Raw genomic sequence first — 20430 nt, 5'->3', positions numbered from 1 at the left:
TGGGCCCCTTCTTGACCTTTGTGGGGTTGGGCTGGGTGGGGGGGGGAGTTGTTACTAGACAATAAGCCTCCTTTTCCCCCAAGCAAGGAATGTTGATCAAAACAATGGGGCCCTGTCTGCTCTGCTGTGAGGGGTGGACTGACTCACAGCTCCTATGCCCCCTACAAATGCCAGAGGGAGCTAGAAACATTTCCCACTGAGGCCCAAGCTTAGCCCCATTTATACTCTTGGCGGGGAAAGGGGGCATCTTTCTCAAATTACCTTTCCCATTCCCCATATTCCGACCCAAACTTATTCCCCTTTTATATTTCCATCTACCTTTTGTCAGGTCTATTTATATATCTGCCCCCCTCCTTTTACCCTTACACTCTCTCCTGACCTCCTAACACAGTTCTCAATCTCACAATTGGGAAGGGGGGACTTAGGACACAGTGTCTTCTCCATTGGATCCTGCAGAGATGCCAGGAAAGGGGGCCTCTGGGACCATATGGAGGATAAGGGGTGGGGAGGTAGAGGCTGGAGAAAGCTCCTTGGCAAAAGTTGTTGGATTTGAGTGGAAGGTATGTGAAAACTTGACCTTAAATTTCCTGCGATGGTGCTAACACTCACAGAATCTCAGCCTGTTGTGGGAGAGGGAATATAATATGGAGGAGGCGGGGAGTAGAGACTAGAGATGGGAGGCCCCTATGTCTAGCCCAGCCCCCTTTCTCTTTCCTCCTTCTGCCTGCCTGAGTAATTTGTCTGCAGCTATTCCTAGTGTCCTGAGGGAGAGAGAGAAAGTGCAGGTGGGAATGGGTATGGGGGGGGGGGGTGGGCAGAGGTATTCTGAGGGCGCTGAGGGATGAGTGTGAGTTAGGGATGGTGGATGGGTGTTGATATCACGCAAGAGTGTGGCATGGAAGAGGCATAAGTAAAAGGTGTAGGTGTGAGGATGTCTGTTTGGCGCATTTGTAAGTAAGATGGGATTCAATTCCATAAACACCAGGTCAAGATGCTATTGTGTGCAAGGCACCAACCATTTTAAGATATGTCTCTATAGAAGGATCAGACTGTTATGTCAGGAGAGGAGTGTCTGGGGGATGAGGAATATATATGGAAATATGGACAAGGTGGGCATAGGGTTTGAAAAAGAAATATTACCGGAGTCCGTAGAGAAGTGTATAAAATAAGGGGTAATATGTATGTGTATCTCTTGTGTTTAGGTAGCAACCCTGTGTAAGGAGAGAGGGAAGATTAAGGGCATATGTAAGGTATTAGAGGAGAAGTATATGACTGGAGATAAGCATAAAGAGAGGTGAAGATTTGCTAACAGATAGTGAGTATGTCCGAAGTCACATCATCTTTGGAAGGTACATGAATGGGGGCTGCCTCCTAGGGTTCTGAGAGGCTGAGAGCAGACAGGTAGAGGAATAGGTAGGAGCACTCCTCCATTAACTCCTTCTCACTCCTTTTAGGATAGCAGCTCGTGACCCCTGATGTACAAGTGGTCATGAGGTCCAGAGTCCGGGTTTTACTATGCTCTCTGCTAGTGGGATTCTCAGTCCTGCTGTTTTTTGGGGGACAGAGGGCAAATGGGGATCTTCCATACAGGTGAGGATGGTGGGTCCTTAGCTGGGTGGGAATAGCATTCTTAAGGGTGGGTGACACCAAGGTCAGACCAAGAGAAGGAACTATTAGTGAAAGGGGTTTCTAGGGGTGTGTCTGTTCTGGATCTCCATCTCCTTTCTCTCTCCACTCTGGTGCAGTAAGGGAGTCTGCTCCAGGCAGACCCTGGTGGTTCCACTTCGGTACAACGAATCCTACAGCCAGCCAATATACAAACCCTACCTAACACTGTGCCCAGGTAGACGTGTCTGCAGCACCTACAGGTGAGCCAGTGAGCTGGGGGTACCTGGACTCCCCAGTCCGGGAAGACAGCATGAGCTGCAAGGGGGGTGGAAATTGAGTACTTGTGCATAAGAACTGGGGATGGGACTACACTTGAGTCACTGAGGGGAGCTTGAGTTGGGATGAGATCGAGAATGGCCACAAGGAATCACGTACCAGGATCTTAAGTCAGTTGCCCCCTCCAGGACCACGTATCATGTGGCATGGCGGGAGGTTCGCAGGGAAGTGCAGCAGACTCATGCCATATGTTGTCAAGGCTGGAGGAAGAAGCACCCAGGGGCGCTGACCTGTGAAGAAGGTTTGTGGGAAGGAGGGGAGGAAGGATGGTGGTAAGGAAGATGGAAGAGGGAAACTCATTCCCTACCCTGACCCTATCCTCTTCTTTCTGTCCCCAGCCATCTGTCCTAAGCCTTGTCAGAATGGAGGGATCTGCATCCAGCCTGGTCAGTGCGAATGCACCCCAGGCTGGGGAGGAAAGCACTGTCACATGGGTGAGTATAAGGCTCCTCATCCCCACTCTTGGACTCCTTGCTGTGGGGAATCTAGACCTCGGCACCTCAGGGCTCCTTTCTCTCCCTTTAGATGTAGATGAATGCAGGACTGGCATCATGCTCTGCTCTCACAGCTGTTCCAACACGCTGGGCAGCTACACCTGCGGCTGCCCAAAAGGTCTAGCCTTAGGGACCAATGGAAGGACTTGCGAGGAGGCCCCCCCTGAACCACTTCCTAGTCCCAGTATTCTTAGCTTGACAGGTAAGAGGAACGCTTTATCCTTCACAACATTGCCCCGCCCCCCTTATTAATGATCATGTGAAGGACCTCCTGTGGTTCCCTGACTAAAAAATCATGGGATTCCAGGCCCCCCAGAACCTAGGTCCTACCTTGGGAGCCTTGTTTCATGCGTCTTCATCACCATTTTCTGCCCACCCACCCGCCCATTCTCATTGTCATCTTCTCAACATTTTCCCAAGTCCCAACTTTATGTGCTTCCTCTGGACCAGATGGCTTCTGTGGTCCCTTTTAGCTCTAAATCTATGATTTTATGATCCTTCAGAAAAGAGGGGTATCTTTCAAATTTCTCATAGCATTTTATAGGATCAGAGATTTAGAGCTCAGAGGTTCATTTCATTTTATAGACTAGGAAACTGAGACTCAGTTACAGCTAGTATCGGATGTGGAATTTTAATCCTGGTTTTTCCCCCACTCCAAGGCCCTCTGACATTTTCCTGTTTGCAGTTCTTATTTGAACTTGTCTTACCTCACTCTCCCTTTTGACTGTAAGTTCTCTGAGAAAGTAGTGTCACCTAGTATAGTGTCCTTAGTGTTTGCTGAACAATATTCTCCAGTTCGAGAGGCGGAGAAAGAGGAGCATTCCCTGAGGCTGGAGATCCGAGAATTACGTGGGCGGCTGGAGGTCTTGGAGCAGGTGAGACAAATGCGAGCGCTAAGGTAGGGATGGGGGCATCCTACTAGCAGGTAAATTTAGACGCTACAGGCTATCATTGGACAGGCAAAGGGGCACGGCCTCCCAATGGGCTAGGTGGCCATGGCACCTCCTTTCGTATCTTCCTGCCCTCACAGTGGGCAGGGCAGGTGAGTGCCTGGGTCCGATCTGTGCTGCCCGTGTCTCCTGAAGCAATCCGGCCTGAGCAAGTGGCGGAGCTGTGGGGGAGGGGAGACCGGATCGACTCGCTTAGCGATCAGGTGCTGCTTCTGGAGGAGAAACTGGGTGCCTGTGAGTCCGCTGCTCCACTTAACCTTCTCTGGTCCCTGTTAACTTCCCGTGTTCCCTGAACACACTCATTCACTTGACCCCACCCCCACCCCATACATATCCGTGTCTGTTCTCTATGACCCCTTCGACCAAGTCATATCATTCATTAAACTTTCATTCCTTTTTTTGGGGGGGGGGCGCAACGAGGGTTAAGTGACTTGCCAAGGTCACACAGCTAGTGTCAAGTGTCTGAGGTAGGATTTGAACTCAGGTCCTCCTGAATCCAGGGCTGGTGCTTTATCCACTGCGCCACCTGGCTGCCTTACCAGTAACAACTCTTCTTTCTTGGGTTTTGCCTCTAAATCTTCTCCCCCTAGAGGGTAGAGGTCAAATTCTAGGAGGAAGGGGTGGTGTTTATCAGTGCTCTTGCCCCCACCCTCCCATCGCTGAGAGGCCGACATAAGCTGTTAAAAGAAGTGTAATTTTTGCTGGTCTTCATGTATGTATGTCTCTTAACAGGTTCTTGTGAGGACAACAGCCTGGGTCCAGGTCTCAACCGCCGCAGATAAGGGTTCTTTTGAACATCAGCACCTTCTTATTTCAAACTCCTGCCCTGCCCACCCCACCCCCCAATCAAACCCGGTAATTTATAGTGAAATCCACTAGTGTGAAGGGGATCAGATTCCTGGATCGCCAGGTTGATAAGATGACAGGAGTTGCTGAAGGAATGGAAACAGCTGCCTAGGGGAAAGGCAAGAAAAATATTCGTCTCCTGCAGTGCCCCCCCCCCCAAGATAAGAGTTTGGACCAACGAGATCCCTTTCCTCCAACAAGGTACACACAGTCGGAATCCTTCCATCTCTCTTTATTCTCCGTATCTCGCTGTTAATCCAGATAATAAAAACCATCGGAGCGGAGCAAAACCTTGGACTGCCCCCTTCATCCCCTCCCTTCAGACCTCTCGAGGTGGGGGGTGAGGGGTGGAGAGGAGGAAAGGGCAGTCCTGGTACCCGTGAGAGGGGAGGAGAGGACTGGAATACGGAGGCCCAGCTAATGCCTTGGGAGGAAAGCAGAACTGGTTGGGAGAAAGGAAATCCCGGGGAGCCCCCTCGTCTCCCCGGGTCACACTGGCCTGGGTTGGGGGAAAGAGAGCAGGAAGCATCAACTGGCCCTTCTTTGCCCAATGCCCCACCCTCTCATTAATGCTCCTCTGGTTGGGGGGTGTCAGCAGGACTAAGAGTTTCCCCAAGAGAAGAATGGGGTTCTCTTGGCTCCTCCCACCCCCATGGGGATGTGCTACTTAAGGCTGGGGTCCTCCTCTTCTAGGCTGGAGATAGGGGCCAGGAAGCCTAGGTTTGGCTGGGTCTCTCCTCTACCCCTTTTTGTAAACAGACTCCCGCTCCCCCAAGGCCCTGGGGGTGATCCTCCCCCTCCCTTTGGGTTTTTAACACTGAGAGGGTTTGGCTGCCAATCTAGACACAGGGAGGTGGGGGAAGGGCAAATCCTCAGCAGCAAAAGGAAAGAAAAATAAATTAAACCTACTCCAGCTTCCTCTAACCAGCTCTCAGCTCTTCCTACCCCACCTCCGGGAGCAAGAAATTAATGCAGCACCTGTTAACTCCACCCTTCCCTGGTGTTTGGACCTAACGGTACAGCCTGAGGCCTAGGGGCTCTGCTGGGTTGGTCTCCCCCGCCCCACTCCAGGGGAATTTAAGAGTGTATTACCACTGGAGTGTACCACCCACTGTCGGAGGGGAGGAGTGGGGAGGGAAAGAAGAGGGAATTCTGTGGAGAACAGTTTTTGTGTGTGTGTCAGTGTGTCACAGGGAAGAAAGGGCCGGGATGAATAAGGATAAGGCAGGTAAAACAGACTGTACCAAGAAAAGGGAAAGGTCCAAGTCCTGGGAAAGAGGACTCCACATAGATCCACTGCGAGTGGGGGGTGGGAAGGAAAGAGAGGCTGGGTGGGGAAGCCAGATTGGAGAGGACGACTGCAAAGAGGAGCTGGCAGGGTCTACTTCCATTGACGAGGTGGGTCCTCCTCTCCCCACCCTCCCTCCAGTTGGATGAGTCCATTTGTATCCACAGAGTTAGGAGAAGAGTAGGAGAGAGAGAACAGAGTGCTTCCCTAGAGGTGGATGAGTCCACAAAGCAAGAGTGGAGAGGAGAGCCACGGAGGAAGTGTCCACTTAGTGTCCACTATGGAGCGGGAGTGGTCTATGCCTAGTGGAACATACCACCCAGGAGAGAGAGGGGAGCAGAATGTTCCACAGACAAGATAGGAGGCATGGAGGGAGTGTGTAGGCTGCACCAAGACGGGAAAAGTCCACAGAATAGGGTTGGGGAACAAAGAGAAAAGGGGTGGAGGAAAAGCGCTTTGTCCGTGTCCACTTCAGAAGCTGAAGATTCAGAGTAGAGAGTTAGTGGGGTGAGGAGAGGCTTGGCTGTACCACAAAGTAGAAATGGGATGGGGGAAATGAAGAGGGGGTCAGGCCCAGTCCAGGGACTACTGGGTTGGGGGAGAGGGAATGTGGTAGAGTGGTGAGAGGAAGGCTCAGGGGCCAGCCTCACCAGCCCCACCAGGCTTCTTTAGATAGTCACCCCCTCCCCGGCCGTCAGTAGAGATCTCCCGGAAAACTGTGAGCATGGAGTGGCGGATTCTGTCAGCGAGGTCCGGCACATTGTCTGGGGTCAACCCTTCTGTGGCCACTGGGGGCAGCACCCGTACCTGACATGTCCCTGGGGATGGGAAGACACAGGCTGTTATTCCAGGTGCTTTTTCAGTATTCTAAAGTCCCTCCTGGGCTTCCCTTTTCCCAGTTTTATTTCCTGACTCCAAAAAAGCCTTTGCTCAAGCTACATTGGCCGGCCTACACATTCCTCCCAGCAGACATTAAATTTCTCCTTTCTGCCCCTTCTATTTTCTCTCCTCTGCCCCTAGTCACTCACAAAACCACTGGATGTCAGAGCTGGAAGGAACCATTAAGAAAATCAAGTCCAATGACCTCACTTCATAGGGGAAGAGAAGGAGTTGAAGAGGGGAAGGAAGTGGCTTGCCCAACTTAAGTCAGCGGAACGTTGGAACTGGAACCTAGAGTTCCTGACAGCTCAGTCTGTTATTCTTTCTACTTGCTGGGATGTGTATTCTAGCAGTTATCAATTCATCCAGTAACCACAGAGGTGCCTCCAGGTGGAGGTATGTTTCAGAAGCATTTATGATTTAGTAAAGAGAGCACTGTACTCCAGTTTAACTAGCTATGTGACCCTGCGCAAGTCACTTCTGTGCCTCCGTTTCCTAATCTGCTGAATGGGGATAATAATAATAATAATAATAAATTACCTACCTTACAAGGTTGTTGAAGAAAGCAACTGGTTTTATAAAATGCTATACTGCACTGTTACTGTGGAGCTGTTTCCTCCTCTATAAATTGAGATAAATATCCTTCTCCCAGACAGATATACCTCTACCAACAGAGGAGGTTACCTGACCAGGGTAATCTAGAGTGGTCTGTGAAGAATCTCAGAGAGTAATAAAAGCAGAAGGAGGAAGGTGGAGGGGGAAGGAGGAAGCAGAGGTGGGGAAATAGCATGACACCTGACCAGAGAGAAAGAAAACATTCCAAATGGTTCAGACTTTTTTTCAGAAAAGGAAGAAAGCCTGACCTTCAGGGTGTTAAGGTCACCCAGTGAGTTAGCACAGGGCCATTACTAAAACGCAGGTTTTCAATCTCCCAGGCTAGTGCTCTTCCTTTCGAGGTTCTGCTCAATCCCATCTTCTCCAGGAAGCCTTCCCTGACCACGCTAGCCCAAAGGGATTCAGACTTTGTGCATTCCATAAACACCAATGCCTTTTTACCACCTCATATTGTTAGCTATTTTCTCATATGTTTATATTCTTTTCCCAAGCAGATTATAAGCCCCTTGAAGGACATCTTTGTGTCCACCACACTACTTGGCGTAATGACTTACATAGCAGACATTTGGTATTTGTTGAGACTGATTTCCATGAACTTGACTAAATGGTCCAGCTCTGATGTTCTATGGTTCTATGACTAAATGATTTCCTGGCCCCTCAAAAACTCTTATTTCCTCCTTCCCCCACAATCCCACTAACCACTCTCCCTTCTCCCCACCAGTCTTCATGACCAGCACTCTGGTCCTCTCACCGGAGGTGAAGCGCCGTTCTTTCTTGCAGTAGAAGTCTTTATAGGAGGACATGACAATGGGGATAATGGGGACCTGCGGGAGGGGGAAGGGGGAATCAGAGAACCGCCTCCCTCCTCAGCCCTCCTCCCCTGGTATTCCCTTCATTTGATCATCTCTTGGTGAGCTTCTTCCCCTTTCTCATCAGCCCACAGACAGGAAAGGGGTCTGGAGTTGCAGGAGAAGGGTAGTGTGTCATTGGTCAAATGGGGAAACTGAATTCTGACCTGGGCCTGAACAGCAAGGTGGAAGGCGCCACGTTTGAAGGGAAGCATAGAGCCATTGTGGTTCCTGGTACCCTCAGGGAAAACCCAAACTCGGACCTAGGGGAGAAACTGGATCAGTGATAAGAAGAGACAGAGAACAAGCCAGAGACAGAGCCAGTGCAATACAGAATGGAGGAGTCAGTGCCAGAGAGTAAATACAACCCTGGGATATCAGAGGTGCTTCTGTATGGCCATCTAATCAATCCCCTATTCCCCATGGATGTTTTTTCTCTTTTGAGGCAACTCACATTCTGGCTGAGCAGGGTCTGCGCAGCCTCAGCCATGACGCTGATTGCGTCCCCAGTCCGTTTTCGGTCAATGAAGATGACTCCAGCCAGCCAGCATGCTAGCCCTGCCGGCCCTGCCCAGAGCAGTTCCCGCTTGGCAATGGGTACACAACGACCTGGGAGAACCTCCATCATTCCTGGGTCAGGGAAGTAAGGTGGTTAGTGGAGTCCAGGCATACAATATCTCGGTGTCAAGAGGAGAAAACAGTAGTTATGGGGCAGTAAGGAAAGGAAATGCTTTTACTTGATGGGAGGGAGAATGGAATGATAGCAAAGTGACATCCCAAGGGTGTCAAGGATATCTTAGAAGGGAGAAAAACAGGTTGGAGGGAGATTTACTTCCTAGGGAAGGTTCTCCAAAGGGAGAAGAGACCTGGGCCAGAGGAAGGTGGGAGGGGGAAAATAGAAGGGACCTGAAAGATGGGAATGAAGAAGAGAAGTTCCTGACATAAATGGGAGGAAATGCTCAGGGAGGGAAGAGGGGAGCAGGACATTCTAAGATGAGAAGCTCTGGGAATATTTCCTAATGGGAACCAGTGTATCTGGGGTGTGGGATAATGGAAATCTCTGGGGTAGAAGGTTCCCTGGTGATGAGAGAGTGTTAAAAGCTAGAGGGAGGGGCAGCTAGGTGGCACAGGGGATAGAGCACTGGCCCTGGATTCAGGAGGACCTGAGTTCAAATTCGGCCTCAGACACTTAATACTAGCTGTGTGACCCTGGGCAAGTCACTTAACCCCAATTGCCCCAGCCAAAAAAACCAAACCAAAACAAAAGCTAGAGGGAACAGAGATACTCAGGGAAGAAATATTCCCATGGTTATGAGAGAGGGCTGTCTTACCAAGTAGGTCGAGGGAGCTCTGGTGGTTGGAGACAACAACATAGGGCTGGGAGGGAGGGAAGTGATGAGCTCCTCGAACTTCCAGCCGGATCCCATACAGGTACTTGATGTGCAGCAGCATCAATCGAAGGATCCTATGGGGACAGGCCCAGGAGACCACATTTAGGGGGCTGTCAGAGAGGGTCCCATACTTTTGCCATCCCCTCCTCTTGCCATCTCTCTTTTTCTCCATTTCAATGTTCCCTTCTCTATATCATTTTCTGTTTCTCCTTTGCCTTATGTCTATGATCTTTCTCCCATAGGTCCTTCTGTGTCTTTCCCACTCCTTAATCCCTTGTGCCTGGCACCTCTGGTAATCCATCTTCCCCACCCTCTTTTCATTTCCCATTCCTTGGGTTTCCCTCTCACTTCATGTTCTCCACGTTTCGCCCTCGAAGGGCACACACAGGGATGGCCAGCACTGCCAGGAAAAGGATCCAGCCGTTGTAGAATGCCATCTTGCAGAAGTACTTGGCACTGGTGCTGTAACCCCAGAGCACAGGCACCAGCAGCAAAAGCAGCAGCAGAAAGAGCAGCAGCATTGTCCATGGCCCTGGCCACAGCTCCATGCTGGCCACCTGTAAGGAGTAGGGGGGAGGGAGGGGAAGGATAGTGGGCTTGTGCACTGGAAGGGAGAACGTTGGGGGGGAGTGGCCAACAAGAGTACGGGTGGAGAGTAGGACTCAGAGCGCCAAATTGGGGGTTTGGGGAGGGGGGATGAGAGGCAAAGTCATGGTAGGGTCAGGGGCCTTCCATTCCTAGATTCCCACCCACCTAAGCCACTTTAGAGAGGCAGTGAAGACATGAGAGTTGGAAACTCTCTCCTTGTTCCTTTGGCCCCAAAATAGATACACAAAAAAGACACATATACACAGAGAGATATTTAAAAAAAAAGACATGGCCATAACACATATCAGAATATGGACTGACAGAGGAAAAGCAAGACCTATGAATGGCCTGACAAGACACATGCACATGCACAGAAATACTTGGACACATATGGAGATAAATACAGATATGTAGGGATAGGGACTAAATCTATGATTTCATGATACAGAGAACTCCCAAGTGAGGAAATTCCCTTTTCCAGTCTAGAGCAGCACTTTCAATACAACTCATCATTTCTGAGAGTTACCTGGAGCTCTGAGAGGTTAAATTACTTGCACAGGGTCCAACAGCCATGTATTGGAGGCAGATCATGAACCCAGGTCTTCCTGGCTCCATGGTCACATTGCTTCTCACAGAGTCAGAGAGAAAAACACATCTAGAGAATCCCCATTCTACCCCAACTTTTCTCCTTATCCCCCTAAAAGTACACAGACAAATCTAAGGACAAACAGATCCGGATTGTCCCAGGGACAGATAGCTATGTTCCTCTTGTCCTCTGCCCCCACCCAATACACACACACTCCACCCCACCCCTCTGGCAAAGGTTCCATAGGTGATACGTAAGAATCCCACAGAACTGTAAAGGGGTGTGTGTGTGTGTGTGTGTGTGTGTGTGTGTGTGTGTGTGTGTGTGTGTGTGTCTGTGTGTGTGTGTGTGTGTATGTAAGATCACACTACCTGCCTCAGGAGGAGGAAACAGCTCGGGAGGAAAAAGAAGACAATGTGACGTCTCCCTCAGTAGTGGACACAATTTATCTTCCTTCTCCTCCCCCACTTCTCTGCCTCATTAAGGGGAGGCAGTGACTGACTTGAGTGTCAAAGGTAAAAGGAAGAGATTATCTCATTGGCCAAGTGTGATAACATCACAAGGAAGAAACATGTGACAAATACACATTTTCAAGTGGCCTGGAAGCTCTGAACAGGGACACATTACAAGATGCTTATAGGACATTACCTACTCCTGTTCTTTTCCCTGAGGATGATCAACACGAAGTTAACATGCACAGGATGGTTATAACATTTAGCACACAATACATATTTGATTAATTGAGTCAAGCATGACAGTAGCATATTCTGATTCAAGACAAACAAAACACACACTTAACAGGTGGTGGAGAAGACAAGTAGCAGGCAAGGTGGTGATAACTAGGTCAGAAAGTAAGTAGGCCTTGGGAATGAAGAAATGATGGTGATATAACATCAGTCAACCCCCATCCATAATAGTCTTCTGAAAACACACACACACACACACACACACACACACACACGCCCATGAAAAAGACAAGAATAAAGACATGCTCACGCTGTTGATAACAAGAACACCAGGTATTTAATACAGTGTAGCCCTGGGGGACACTGCTTCCCACAAGGAATGTGATGTACTCCAAGCACATGCCCAACAGGCCAAAGGCATAACATGCTACCAACAGGAACATAGAAATCGGGGGAATGTCATGACTGCTGGAGAGGGAGTGGGAAAGTGCATGGGGGAAAATTCAATAATATGAAGAGGCAGAGGGGTGATAACATAATGAAGGAATAAATACAGCAAATGTAAATCATATGGAGATAACACAAAAATGCAATAGAGAAACATACAGAGTAGTGATAACATGCCTGGGGTGAAATAACATGCCAAATCATTAAACATGCAAATAATGGAAGCAGTAGGATGGATGCTACAACATTAATAAAAACATGGACATAGATGGGAGTGAAACCTGTAACATACATACTCATCCATATGTCATATGAGTACACACTGACAAAGTACAGCAGTATTATGGACAACATGTCATGCAGAAATATGGGCCAGGTCAAACATAAGAAGAACATGCAAAGACATATGCACATGAGATGGATTTTCTGTGTGTTTGGAACTCTACTACCCTTTACATGGGCTATGTGTACACAATTCCCTCAGAAACACTCATATCTAAGGATACCCAGAGGATATCCAACCACATGAGCTTACCAGATGTGTTACACAAACATATGTCTACAATACATTTCAGGAAGGAAATGGGGAAATTAATGTTATCATATGACCAGATAACACAAGACATAAGTGCTCAAGCAGTGCTAGAACTTCCTTAGAAAAACACATGTAGTAAACAGTTAATACAACATGAAGATATGTGTTAAAGAGTAAATTAAATCCTGGAATCAGCCACCTGAAGGCAACCCCATGGGGCAATAATCACAAGTAAAACAGAAGAATCAAAACAAATCATGCCATGGGCACAAGACGTATATAACATGTGAAGACAACTCCCTTGGCAGTGATGGGCACGGGCAAAGCATATGAACATAAACACACAACCAATATGCAATGGAAAGATCTGAGAAAGTAGGCAACATTTGAATATACAGATGCGTGGGGTATGTAAATATATTCTCCAGATGGATATGACACAAGGGACAGGCCATATTATATTATGTGATTGGACAAAGATGAACTTAGGAAAACAACAGCACTATAGCCACCCTTCTCAACAGGGAATGGATAAAACATCTAACTAATGTGAGCATATCTTCCATGACCCTGGATCATAGGGGAACATAATCAACCACATACTAGCCACTAGCTAAAGCATGCACACTCAATGGAGAAAACAAGGAAGCACACAGGACACATGTGTGTTACGAGGGGCCTATCATGCACATAGGATCTGTAGAGAGCTTCCTTAGGCTCTGTGCATGGAAACAGAAGGGTGTCCTGCTATGATCTAGCACCAATATTCTCTCGGAGGAGGAGTCAGGAATGTAGCTTATAATCTACACTCCTTTCAAGGGATCCAAGGGGCAGAAAGAGGAACTGGGGGGGCGGGCTGTGGGGAATCCCTCTCTCCCCTCACCAGCACACCTCATCCCCACCCCATCACTATCCCCTCAATCAGGCCAGCCCCCCCACTCACCAGGCCTCAGCCCCTCCCTCCTCCATCCCTTTTCGGTCTGGATTCTCTCCATCTTTCCCAGCGGCAACTCTCCCAAGTCTACCTTACACTCTCTCTCCCCAGACCCCATTCTCCATCTCCGTGACCTCCCAGCTCCCTCCTCCCCCGACCCATCTCTCATCCCCCCTCCCCAGTTCCATCCCTCCCCCACCTCAGTGGGGTAGGGGGCCTAGGGGGCCGGCCCCCTCCCCAGCCAGGCTGCGGCAGCGGTGGTGGCGGCTGTGTCTCTTTCTCTGGTGGGGAGTCGGTGCCAGGGGGCCCTCGGGGTTTGGGGGTGTCCTAGCCCCGGCTGGTGGAGGGGCTGTGGGAGTGGGGGGCCGGACCCATAGTGGTGAGAATGGTGGGAGGGGGGATGTTCCCCCGCTCTCTCCCTCCCTCCCTCACTGCTGTTTCTCCCTCGGAGGGCTGGGGCTGCCGATGCTGCTGCTGCCGCCCCCCCCCCTCCCCACCGACGCCTGCTTGTTTCCGGGGCCGGCCAGGAAGTGGGGGGCGGTGACAGGCGGGCTGTCTTGCCAATAGCCTGGACAGGGACCCAAGCATTCCCTCCCTCCAGCTTTTGGCCCTCCCTGCTTCATCTTTTTCCTGCTAGCTCCTCCTGCTGAGGATTCTGCCTTACTCCTTCCAGCTGTCTCTCTTTCATAACCCTTTTCTCTGGCTCTGGCTCCAATCCTCCCTGGCTTTCCCTGCATTTGTATCCCTCCTTCCTTCTATTCTCTCAACTTTCTTCTTTCTGCCCCTCAGGCTCCCTTTCCTCTATTCCTATTCTTCCAAACCTCTGTTTCTCACTACTCATCATCCTTTTTCCACTAGCTGCCTCCCCTCAACTCCATCTCAACCTCTCCCATCCTTATCTCTATCCTTATCCTGTGCCGGTCCTCTCTCCCTTCCATCCTCTCCATTATCTTTCACTATGGTCTTTCAGAACACAAGCCCTGTCCTCTCCATCTTGCCTCTAATCCTCCCACTCTCAAGATCGACCTCCTCCTTTTCTTAATTCTTCAATCTGCTTCTCTCTTCCTTTCCTAACCCCTTTCAGCACCTTCCCCATAGAGTCTCTCTTCTTCGGTAAGGCTGAAAAAAGCTCCCTACCCATCACCCCAAAGATGAAGTGTGTAAGCTTTCCCTACCACTGAGATTATGGTCATTGTTATTTCTTCTTCCTGAGGGTATGGGCAGACCATTCAGCTCGTGGTGGAGGGTGGCATGGAGAGCAGGCTCTACTAACCCCTTAAGGTTCTCATCCCCAGTTCCTAACACTCCAACCACATCCCTGGCCCTGGCTTCCCACACTTCTTTCACCCCACTTGACATTGCTCTCCTGACTCAGCCTCATCCCTTTCACCCAACTCTCCTCTCTATCTCTTCCTAAAAAGCATCACCACCACCACTCCTTCTTGTCCTTGCTGTCTTGCCTAGCCCTATTTTCTCCCTCTCTGATAAAGAACCTACCTTCAACTAACCAGCTCCATCAAGTTAGGGGTAGCCCTTTCCTGCTTTCCCTTTACTTTCCAGTTCCCCCCAGATGTTGGGGTTCTTCCCCCCACCCCACCCCCCAGATATCTTGGTTTCTCTCTGAGGGCCCTATCTGCTCTGTCTCCTCCCTCTCATAGAATCATAGAACATGGAATGTCGGAGATGGAGGCAGCCTTGGAGACCACCTACCCTCACTTTATAGAGGCCCAAGGAAACCAATGCCTAGGGAAACAAATGGGAGGAGATCACAAGCTTCTCATTTTTGCCTCCTCCCTCTTCATCCCTCCAAACCCCTCCCTTTGCCCCCACAATTAACCTGCATCTCACCGGCCATGCCTCCGAGCCAGGGCTGGAGGACAGACTGGAGGTGAGATGGGTGGGAGTAGGAGGGAGAAAGGTAGGCTTATTACCAGGTTGATGTGCTTGGGCCACAGAGGAGGGAGGACTCACACTGCCTAGGCCTGGCTGCCTACGCCAGGCACCTGGGCTACGCTGAGCTGCAGCGGGTAGGGTAGGGGCACCCTGCCCAGGAAGAAGACCCCAGTTCTGCTTGGTGTGTCACAAGGAGGAAGGGGTGGGTCTAATTCTAGCTCTGCAGGTCATGGCAGAAACATTAAAGTATCAGAACTGGAAAGGACCTTGGAGACCATCCAAAGCATTATGGAGACAAGACCGTCCAGCCATTCTCTCCACAGAAGACGAAGACATTAGGATCTGAGGGAAGTCCAGTCCAGTGACTCCCGAGGTCACCCAAAGAGTCAGACGCAGAGCCAGGATTTCCGCCCAGGTTCTCTCACTTCAAATTCAGCACTCTTTTCCCACGGCACCACACGAGCTGAACTACAGCTAAACTCGTTTCTGCTCCGTGCGTCATCGAAGAAAGGAACCTGGAGAGTCGAGTTCCGCTCCGAGAGTCGGCCAAGACCAAGGGGGATGGAAGAGTGTGAACGCTCCGCGGGGAGGAGGAGGGCGGGGCGGGAAAGGGTTAGTATCTGTGACGTCTAGGAGATGGGGCCAATAGCCATTCTCCTGGCGACATCATTGTAAAGGGCCCCTGCGAACTCAGATTCGGTTTCTTACGTCACCGAAACAGCGGAAGCCATTTTGAACCCCGTGACTAGCTTAAATTCTTCTGCTCCCAATCTTAGTCAATCCGCGAGGTCTAGAGTAGCCAATCAAATTCGAGGATTGGGCGCAAGAGGCGAACGGAGAAGGAACTGGCTGGGGAGGTGGCCAAACCAGAACCAATTGCAATCCGGTCGCTGTAGCAACGAGAAGGCGGAAACGAAGGGGCAGGTCCAGAAAAGCGTAACCTCCTCCGGAAAGATCCGCTCTCCCTCTCACATTGTACGCTTGCGACCATTTCTCAGCCAATCGGATGCTTCGGAACGTGCGCACTAGTCGTCCAATAGGATCTCGAGTAGTTTCCAGAAGAGGAAGTGAAGGAAGGACGAGGGCGGGAGTTGACTTAGTTATTAGTAGGTAGAATCTATGTCAAGGACCGAATTGAGCATGACACTTAGTAATGGGGGACAAATGATGGTACTGCCAGGGTGGATACTCCTTAACTGCGGTCAATAGGGTCTGCCAGGGCACATTTTACGACTAATCCTATGACGCAGCATCTTGACTGGCGACTGTTTTGGCCAATAAACACTGTTCAAGGGCGGGGCAATACGTGCCTCTCCCTCCCCATACGGCCGTTCAATCCTTTCCTTCCGAATGCGATGTGACTGGTGGGCAGGATCACCAATGGAGTCTCGAAGACCTTGACGGATGACCAATGGGCGCGAGCAGGGGGGCGGGCTTTTCGGACCATCGGGGTTTGTGTATGTGTTTAGTGGGGGAAGACCTGGGTTGAGGGGGCAACAGTTGAGGGGCCATGGCAGCGGCCAGGAAGGAGGACGGGGGCTCCGAAGGGCCAAACCGCGACCGGGGAGGGGCAGGTGCGGCCTTCGAGTGTAACATCTGTCTGGAGACAGCGCGGGAGGCGGTGGTCAGTATGTGCGGCCACCTGTACTGGTGAGAGCCCCGGGACACACCCCCACACCCATATCCCCTCATCCCACTCCCATTATATTGCAGAGAGCCCCGGGACGTACTCATACTTCCACCAAAGCCCCGGGATACGTACGTGTACACACACACACACACACACACACACACACACACACACACACACACACACACAAAACTTCTTTACTGAAGAGAACACTAGGATACATGCATACCTCTCTGCCTACCCGGAACCCCAGAAATTACCCTCTCTCCCCGGGACACGTACGGACACACACACACACACACACACACACACACACACACACACACACACACACCCTCTTACCTCTTAGGATACCGTCCCCCCCCCCCCAACATACAACCACTGTGGGACACACACATATATCTATATCTACCTAGTGGAGAGAGTCCCAGGAGTTAAGACACCTCTCTACTATGTCCTGGGTACATTGTCATTATTAATCTTATGTATTGGTGTGAGAGATCCAGGACAGAGGGAGACATACGTGAATAACTTTATTAGTACTGGTGAGAACCTCAGGATATTCCCACCTAGAGTCCTACCTGTACTGACAGCAGCCCCAGGATACCCACCCACAAATCTTATACCTGTACTGGTGAGAATCCCATGAACACACACACCCTTATACTGGTGTGTGTATATATGTAATACATATTCTAAGAGATATACGTTACTCTTAGCTGCATCCCTGTTTATACTACTGACAGCCTCAGGAAGTTCGAGCGCGCACACACACACACACACACACACACATTTCCCAGTACCCTGAGACATTCACAGATACTTGTCCTAGTCTTGGATAAATATACATACTCATACTTGGACTGCTGATGAAAGCTTGGGATCTGCTGCTGTTTACTGCCAGGGGATACAGACATGCACACACCTGTATTTCAGTGGGGTGGGGGTGAGGGAGGTAAATGGGGACAAGATGACACACCTGTGCTGATGACACCTAGGATGCACATACAATCTTCACTGATAATACCCTGAGGAGGAACAACAACTGGATAAATAATTATTTAATACTCACTGTGTACAAAGCCACATGATAGTAAGTAGGTATTGGGGGAGATACAAAGTTTAGATAAGACATGGTCCCTGATTTCATGGAGCTTCCAGGGGGATAGGACATATATACAAATAATATATGAAAAGTGCACGAAAGGTTCAAAACAAAGTGCTATGTGAATACATTATTTCTGGAGAGTGACAGTAAGGGAAGGGTGGTGTTGGGTTTTAAAAAATAAGTAGTCATTTGAGAAGTTGAACTTAGAGGAGAGGACATTCCAGGCCCATGGGACATGCTGATCAAATGTATGGAACTGTGACTACTAGTCCAGTTTAGCTGGAGATGGAGACTTGAGTACAGGATTAAATTGGAAAGGTAGGTTGTTTCCAAACTGTGTAGAGATCTTGAATTCCAGGCAGAGGTTTTAGAGAGCCACTAAAGAAGAATTCTGAGCAGAGAAGTGACTTGACCAGTATATGAAGATTGGCCTGGCAGTAGTATGAGAATGGATGGGAGGAGGTGGGAGGGGAATCTGTATTGAATGTAGTTGTGGGAATAAAAAGGGGAGCATTGATGGAAGAAAAATGTAGAGGTGAAAGTCAACAGGACTTGTTAATTGATTGGATATGAGAGATGAAGAAAAGAAAAAAAATACTACTTTTGAATATGGAAGACTTTATTAATGATGTTTGTTGCCATTGACGGAAATAATGAAGTCAAAAGGAAGAACAGGTTTGGGGGGAAGATAGGATCATAGGATTTACAGCTGAAAGGAACCTTAGAAATCGTTTAGTTCAGTTTCATTTTACTGATAAGGAAACATTCAGTTAAGTCAAATGTCTTGCCCAAGGTTACACAGGAAACAGACCAGCACAGATTCAAACCTGATTCCTTTGCCTTCATATCTAACAGTCTTTCTGCTACGTAAATAAACTTAGATTTAACTAATTGTTGAATTGGAAATTTTGGTCTGATAGTCTGGAAGGAGTGAAGATATGGGGTTTAGGAGTCAGCTTTGTAGAGGTGATAGCTTAAGCCATTCGAATGATTGAGATCGCCAAAGGGGAGAGAAGAGGGCCAAGAAAAGAACTTACCTTGAAGGGTTGGGAAGAAGAGCCAACAAAGGAGACAAAGAAGGCATTATTCGAGGCAGGAGGAAAAGCAGGGGAGTGTGGTATCTCTGAAGTCGAGGAAGGAGAGAGATCTCTTGAAGGAGAGGTCACTCAGTGTAACTGAGGCCATTGCGCTTTTTAATATCGCTTTAAGAGATCAGTTTGATTGTGAAGTGGTGGGGGCATAAATCATATTGTGATGGGTTAGTGCTGAGGAAGTGATGCAAAGGACTGTATTGGAAGGGGAGACAGGGCATTTGAGGTAATAGGAATTCATTTTGAAATGAGAGCAGACACACTGAAAAAGACTGAGAGGTCCAGGGACATGCATAGTAATGAGTGTTGAGGGGAGGAAGGGGAGCTGGGAGGCAGTGGGGGCCTGGGGCCTCTGTGTGTCTTCTATCTGCAGCTATTCTGACCTCTGATCTCTCCTCCCACCAAGCTGGCCTTGTCTCCACCAGGTGAGTACAGGAGTGGATGGAGAGGGGTGGGAATGGGGGAAGGGTACTGAGAAATGGAGAGGCCTGGGGAGTACAAAACCCCACCTATTTACTGTAAACTCCATTTCTCTCCTCAGTGGCTGGAGACTCGGCCTGAAAGACAAGAGTGCCCTGTGTGTAAGGCTGGAATAAGCCGGGAGAAGGTTGTCCCACTCTATGGGAGAGGAAGCCAGAAACAGCAGGACCCTCGGTGAGAGGGAGTGGAGGGAAGAATCAGGCTCTGGGGATAGGGCTCTTAAGCCTTGAGAAGAGGTGAGTGAAAGCTTCCTTTTGTAATCTTACTTCCTCTCCAACAGATTGAAAACACCGCCGCGTCCACAGGGCCAGAGGCCTGCCCCAGAAAGCAGAGGGGTGAGTATTGATTTTCCCCATCATGGCTTTGTAGCCCCCAAATTTCTCTTTCATCACTCATCTTATATGTACCACCTCTTCATCTCAGCAGGGATTCCAGACATACGGAGATGCTGGAGGCTTCCACCTTTCTTTTGGAGTTGGCGCCTTTCCCTTTGGCTTCTTCACAACTGTCTTCAACGCCCATGAGCCTTTCTACCGGGGCCCAGGTGAGAGCCTTCTCCCCAGAGGTGCCTTTTCCCCTGGCTGAGAGTCTTCTATCCCCATTCTTGGGGAAAAGAGACTCTTTTCTTCAACTCTTGATTTCCCTTACAGGTGTGGACCTGGGACCTGGACGTCCAGGCTCTGGCTGGCAGGACTCCCTCTTCCTGCTCCTCGCCATCTTCTTCTTTTTTTGGCTGCTCAGTGTCTGAGCTGCCCACTCTTAGGGCCCTCCCCCAACAAGAGGGAGAATCAGTATTGGGGGACCCCAAAACCTTTTCTTCTAGGTCTCTGCTTTCTGCTGGCTGAGGTCAGACACAGCCTCCTCCAACCTATCCCTCAAAGTGAGGGAGAGGGAACCAGCTGAGAACTGAGTGGGAAAGCCAGAGATCCTTTTCCTCTCTAGTTGCTAAGCTCAGATGCGACTTCACTCCCAGCTTGGAGGGAAGGTGGTGAGGAGATGGGCTAAGGGGACTGTCTACTTTCTCTCTACTTCCCAAGTTCTGCTATTTGGGTTGAAGAGGAAGTGCTCTTTAATTCTCCCCATTTTTGATTTAATTTAATTTTCCCCTCTATGCCTAGGATGGGTTCTGTCTCCCTACCCTCATCCCCACCCTCACTCCATAATTTGTAAGGAATTCAATAAAAAAATTGAAAATAT

General features: G+C 49.5%; 3 protein-coding genes across 8 annotated transcripts; 2 read left to right on the top strand and 1 right to left on the bottom strand.

The window, feature by feature from the left end:
• Positions 1–62: 62 nt before the first annotated feature.
• EGFL8 (EGF like domain multiple 8) lies at positions 63–4594 on the top strand. Of its 4 annotated transcripts, none has more exons than XM_044002282.1 (9): positions 63–560; positions 1455–1590; positions 1746–1868; positions 2073–2185; positions 2283–2378; positions 2470–2640; positions 3234–3313; positions 3469–3622; positions 4121–4594. In XM_044002282.1, exons 2-9 carry the CDS (start codon positions 1490–1492, stop codon positions 4168–4170), a joined length of 888 nt encoding a protein of 295 aa, XP_043858217.1. In that variant the 5' UTR covers positions 63–560; positions 1455–1489; the 3' UTR covers positions 4171–4594. The 4 variants fall into 4 exon arrangements, with proteins under 4 accessions (XP_043858217.1, XP_043858215.1, XP_043858218.1 ...); XM_044002280.1 differs by lacking the exon at positions 63–560 and adding an exon at positions 569–785; XM_044002283.1 differs by lacking the exons at positions 63–560; positions 3469–3622 and adding an exon at positions 569–785.
• A 180-nt stretch (positions 4595–4774) lies between these two features.
• AGPAT1 (1-acylglycerol-3-phosphate O-acyltransferase 1) lies at positions 4775–15518 on the bottom strand. 2 transcript variants are annotated; one of them, XM_044002285.1, is made up of 7 exons: positions 14963–15518; positions 9604–9812; positions 9196–9329; positions 8319–8494; positions 8032–8127; positions 7768–7840; positions 4775–6340 (listed from the first exon to the last, which is right to left on the bottom strand). In XM_044002285.1, exons 2-7 carry the CDS (start codon positions 9801–9803, stop codon positions 6156–6158), a joined length of 864 nt encoding a protein of 287 aa, XP_043858220.1. In that variant the 5' UTR covers positions 9804–9812; positions 14963–15518; the 3' UTR covers positions 4775–6155. The 2 variants fall into 2 exon arrangements, with proteins under 2 accessions (XP_043858220.1, XP_043858219.1); XM_044002284.1 differs by lacking the exon at positions 14963–15518 and adding an exon at positions 13231–13547.
• A 487-nt stretch (positions 15519–16005) lies between these two features.
• On the top strand, positions 16006–20429 carry RNF5 (ring finger protein 5). 2 transcript variants are annotated; one of them, XM_044002287.1, is made up of 6 exons: positions 16006–16574; positions 19160–19178; positions 19295–19407; positions 19514–19568; positions 19660–19777; positions 19884–20429. In XM_044002287.1, the coding sequence occupies exons 1-6, from the start codon at positions 16435–16437 to the stop codon at positions 19979–19981; spliced, it is 543 nt and encodes a 180-aa protein (XP_043858222.1). In that variant the 5' UTR covers positions 16006–16434; the 3' UTR covers positions 19982–20429. The 2 variants fall into 2 exon arrangements, with proteins under 2 accessions (XP_043858222.1, XP_043858221.1); XM_044002286.1 differs by having other exon boundaries at positions 16007–16574; positions 19657–19777.
• Position 20430: the final 1 nt, after the last annotated feature.

Source organism: Dromiciops gliroides, chromosome 4 (assembly GCF_019393635.1).
Source record: "Dromiciops gliroides isolate mDroGli1 chromosome 4, mDroGli1.pri, whole genome shotgun sequence".
NCBI lineage: Eukaryota > Metazoa > Chordata > Mammalia > Microbiotheria > Microbiotheriidae > Dromiciops > Dromiciops gliroides.
Note: the sequence above shows the minus strand (reverse complement) of the source record. Positions and strands in the feature narration are given on the sequence as shown.